Source organism: Wasmannia auropunctata, unplaced genomic scaffold (genome assembly GCF_000956235.1).
Source record: "Wasmannia auropunctata unplaced genomic scaffold, wasmannia.A_1.0 LD335953.1, whole genome shotgun sequence".
Taxonomy (NCBI): domain Eukaryota; kingdom Metazoa; phylum Arthropoda; class Insecta; order Hymenoptera; family Formicidae; genus Wasmannia; species Wasmannia auropunctata.
In genome coordinates, this window is record NW_012026937.1 from 17,032 (window position 1) to 21,759 (window position 4,728).

Here is a 4,728-nt window from a genome sequence, read left to right on the forward strand (position 1 = left end):
ACTCTTAGTGCTTTGAAAGTGCTCGGTGCGGAAACCGATTCTTGGGATCCACTCGTGGTATATCTCGCGGAAAGAATGCTTGACTCCAAGACGCACCGCGCGTGGGAAAGCAATCAAGGAAGATCAACGGCTTTGGATAAATTTCATGATTTCGAGGAGTTTCTCTTGTCGCGTATCCGCGTTCTCGACGCAGTTGAGAGGCGCACGGAACTCGCGAAAGTTCCCGAATCTAATTCGAAAGGCTCGAAGGGGTTAAAGACAGCGACTGCCAAAGCTCACGCCGCGACCGGAGCTACCCTCAAATGCTCGTTATGTGGCGCGAATCATTACATCTCGGCGTGTCCGACCTATCGTGGTAAAAGTCCGCAGCAGCGACGAGAATTTATATCGCAAAACCAGTTGTGCTTTAACTGTCTCGGGCCGCATCGAGTCTCTGCATGCCGCACAACTAAACGCTGCCTAACATGCGGACAACTTCACCACACTTCTATACACGGAACGTCTCAGATCGCTGCTCAAGAGGAAGCTGCTGGTCAGAGCTCAACCTCCAAGGGACAGCCGTCTCAAAGTCTCTGCACCGCCGTGGTGAACACAGCCTCCAACGGGCGCGCGGAATCTAATGCGGAATCGAACAAAGGATCGGAGTTCGCGTTGCTCGCCACCGCCAACGTGATAGTGACTAGTGCTCGCGGAGATAAAATTGTGGCGCGCGTTCTCCTAGATCAAGGATCCGAGCTCTCATTTATTACGGAGTCGCTGGCGCAGACCTTGAAGCTCGAGCGCAGCCGCGCATCGATACCGCTAATTGGCATCGGTGCTCGAAATTCGGACACTCGGGGCAAGGTCGACTGCACGATCCAATCTCGCGTGTATCCGGACTTTTCGTGTCGCGTCACAGCCTATGTTCTCCCGCGACTAACAGCCCGGGTTCCCTCGAACTCAATCCACAACGCTACGTGGCCTCATCTCGAAAAGCTCAGTTTAGCCGATCCTGCCTTCGCCGTCCCGGGACGCGTCGATCTTCTCGGAGCGGATATCTACGGATCGTTGCTCCGTGACGGCCTTCGCAAGGGCACGACCGGTACTCCGGTTGCTCAGTTAACCGCGCTCGGTTGGATAATTTCGGGGCCGGTCTCGATATCGCGACCGAGGAGTCTCGCTTACTCGATTTCTCGCTCAGACGAACAGCTCAACGAACTCGTGGAAAGGTTCTGGCAACAAGAGGACATCTCTCAACCCTCGAGCGCGCTTCTCTCAGAAGACGAAGCGCGATGTGAGGAACATTTCAAAAGCACGCATTCTCGCACTCAGTCCGGTAGATACATTGTACGATTGCCGCTCAGTCAAACGCCGAAGGATTTCGGAGACTCTCGCTCAATCGCTTGTCGAGCGCTAACTCGGATGCAACGTCGATGTGCGTTGAACCCGGAATTTGCGAAACTCTATACCAACTTTCTCGCGGAGTACGAAACACTGGAACACATGAGCCGTGTTTCGCCTAACGAGACTGAGCCGGGCCGCGTTTTTTATCTACCACATCACGGAGTTTTGCGCGAAACAAGTGCGACGACCAAGTTACGTGTCGTTTTTAACGGATCACAACGAACAAACGCCGGACTCTCACTCAACGACTGTCTCTACTCGGGTCCGAAATTGCAGACCGAACTCTCGGACGTGCTCCTCCTTTGGCGACGACATCGATTCGTTTTCTCGGCGGATATCGAAAAGATGTTTCGTCAGATCCTCGTGGACTCTCGGGATTGGGATCTTCAGCGCATTCTCTGGTCTCCGGACGAGCACACCGCACCCGTCTCTTACCACCTCCGCACCGTAACTTACGGTCTTGCGTGTGCTCCGTACCTCGCTCTTCGAATCCTGAAACAACTTGCTGCTGATCTAGGACCGCACTATCCTCTCGCTCAGGAGATCCTCGCGGAGCAGATTTACGTGGACGACGTTCTGTCGGGTGCAGACTCTCTGCCCCTCGCTCGCGAGAGGATAAATCAATTGGATGCCCTCCTGACGGCGGGCGGCTTCAAGTTGCAAAAGTGGGTCGCTAACGAGCCGACCTTGCTTGATTCCATCGACCGGGAACGACGAGCGGACATGAATTCGCTCTCCATTGACGACAACACGGTCTCTCGCGCTCTCGGACTTCTTTGGCAAGTGAAACAAGATCAATTCGGTTTTCGCGTTAAGGGTATCCCGGTGCCGCAGACTTGGACAAAGCGCTCGGTTCTATCAGTCATTGCCCGACTCTTCGACCCCCTGGGATGGCTGAGTCCAGTCACGGTCACGGCTAAAATTTTCTTTCAAAAATTATGGCTTGAAAAGCTTGGCTGGGACGAGGAGCTCCCAAGCTCAGTATCTCGACAGTGGAGCAGGTTCCACGAGGAGCTTCCCGCCGTTGAGACTATATCGGTGCCACGATGGTTCGGGGGTTCTTCGAATCCCGCGGACTTCGTCGAGCTGCACGGATTCTCGGACGCCTCTACAGACGCTCTCGCCGCTTGCGTCTATCTCAAGGTTTGCGACGGCGAAGACAATTTCAAGGTCAATCTCGTTGCCGCCAAAACTCGAGTCGCACCACTCAAGCCTATGACTGTTCCGCGGCTTGAACTCTCTGCGGCGGTCCTCTTGGCGCGTCTGATCTCACGGATTCGAGACGTGCTTAAATTGCATCACGCTCCACTTTTTCTCTGGACTGATTCTACGGTCGCTCTCACTTGGATCAAAGGGCCTCCGTCGCGTTGGAAGGATTTCGTACGCAATCGGGTGGCACAAATACAAGATCTCGTGCCTTCCGGAAGCTGGCAGCACAATCCCGCAGATCTAGCGTCACGAGGAATCATTCCACGCGCCCTTCAAGCATCTTCCTCCTGGTGGCACGGACCATGCTGGCTGCTCGAGACCCCTGCTGCATGGCCCGTAACCACGTCGCTTGACCATTCACGGGACGATCTTGAGGAGCGGAAAATCAGGGCGAACGTTGCTCAAACCTCGCAAATCTCAGAATTTTGTCTGATCCCAGATAAATTTTCTACACTTCGGAAGTTACTCCGGGTAACGGTCTGGGTATTACGCGCTGTAGCTCGATTTCGCTCACGCTCATCTCTCGATATCAGCACTCCTCTACTGCCCGAGGAGATATCTCACGCGCTCAACTTCTGAACGCGCCAATCGCAATCCGCCGACTTTGCCACGGAATTACGCTGCTTGAAGGATGGCCTCGAGGTTCCGCGCACCAGCGGTCTTCTTCGTTTCTCTTCGTTTCTCGACTCAGACGGAACTCTTCGAGTCGGCGGTCGCTTACGGCACTCAAATCTCGATGCGGATGCAAAGCATCCGGCTATTCTCCATCCAAGGACTCGTCTAGCGACCCTCATCATCGCAGAAGCTCACACTCGGACCCTCCATGGAGGAGTTCAATCAACTCTCGCTACCATCCGAAGAAAATTCTGGATCCTTGGCGGTCGGAGGTCGGTACGAGCACATATACTGCGCTGCGTTGCATGTGCGCGACAGCGCGCCCAGACGGCGCAGCAATTGATGGGCGAACTTCCGAAGACACGAGTTTCTCCTTCGCGTCCCTTTCATCACGCTGGCGTGGACTATGCCGGTCCGTTCCAGATCAAGGCATGCCACGGCAGGACGAAGAAGACGTACAAGGGCTATCTCGTGGTCTTCGTGTGCTTCTCTACCTCTGCAGTGCATCTCGAACTGGCCACGGACTACAGCACTGCTGGGTTTCTCGCAGCGTACCGGCGGTTTGCGGGTCGGCGTGGGGTCAGTGCAACGATTACGAGCGATTATGGGACTAATCTAGTCGGTGTTGACGCGGAATTGCGTCGCCTCTTCTCCGCGGCCACGAAGGATTGGCGGGAACTCGCCAGTCAACTGGCTACTGACGGGACTCAGTGGCGTTTCCATCCTCCTGGAGCACCTCACTTCGGCGGCAAATGGGAAGCGGCGGTCAAATCCGTCAAATTCCATTTGCGTCGCATTTTCGGTTCAAACCTTCTTACTTACGAAGAATTCTCAACTCTTTTGATACAGGTGGAAGCCGTGTTGAATTCCAAGCCTCTCTGCTCCCTCTCGGACGATCCGGAAGATCTGTAGCCGCTGACACCAGGCCATTTTCTTATCGGAGGACCGATTACGGCCCCTCCGGAACCATCTCTATTAGAGGTGGCTCACTCCCGGCTGTCTCGATGGCAACTTGTCCGGCAAATGTTGGACCGATTTTGGCAGCGCTGGTCAACGGAATACATCCAATGCTTTCAAGGCATTTCAAAGTGGCAACGGCGAGAGGACTCATTGCGGCAGGGTACGCTCGTCCTCATCCTGGACGAACGCTATCCACCTGCCAAATGGCCGCTAGGGCGAATCATCGATGTACACAAGGGATCGGATGGCCTTGTACGAGTGGTGACGGTTAAAACCGCCACCTCCACACTCAGACGACCGATTGTAAAGATCTGCCCCTTGCCGGTCGAGACGCAATGCGCAAAGACGGACGTAAATTCAAGGTCCGCAGTCGGTTCGTCCGATTCGTAGGAAATTTGCCGCACGTTATGCAGCAAGGCGGGCGGTAAATGTTGCAAAATGCGCCTCAAAAATCTATCTTATAAGCGCAGTAGCGAATGTGTTATGTTGTATCAAATTTTCGATCGTGACTTTGCGCAGAGCGAGGCGCCATGTGCTTGCATCATGCGACACATTCTACCG

General features: G+C 54.5%; 2 protein-coding genes across 2 annotated transcripts; both read left to right on the forward strand.

The window, feature by feature from the left end:
- Positions 1-75: 75 nt before the first annotated feature.
- LOC105455072 lies at positions 76-3,171 on the forward strand. Its single transcript, XM_011698119.1, has one exon. The coding sequence runs from the start codon at positions 76-78 to the stop codon at positions 3,169-3,171; it is 3,096 nt and encodes a 1,031-aa protein (XP_011696421.1).
- Positions 3,172-3,549: 378 nt separating this feature from the next.
- On the forward strand, positions 3,550-4,119 carry LOC105455073. The gene has a single exon (XM_011698120.1). The coding sequence runs from the start codon at positions 3,550-3,552 to the stop codon at positions 4,117-4,119; it is 570 nt and encodes a 189-aa protein (XP_011696422.1).
- The last annotated feature ends 609 nt before the right edge of the window (positions 4,120-4,728 follow it).

Bases quoted from the DNA above. Each gene is read 5' to 3' on its own strand.
- LOC105455073 (XM_011698120.1), top strand. From the start codon at position 3,550: ATGGGCGAACTTCCGAAGACACGAGTTTCTCCTTCGCGTCCCTTTCAT.
- LOC105455072 (XM_011698119.1), top strand. From the start codon at position 76: ATGCTTGACTCCAAGACGCACCGCGCGTGGGAAAGCAATCAAGGAAGA.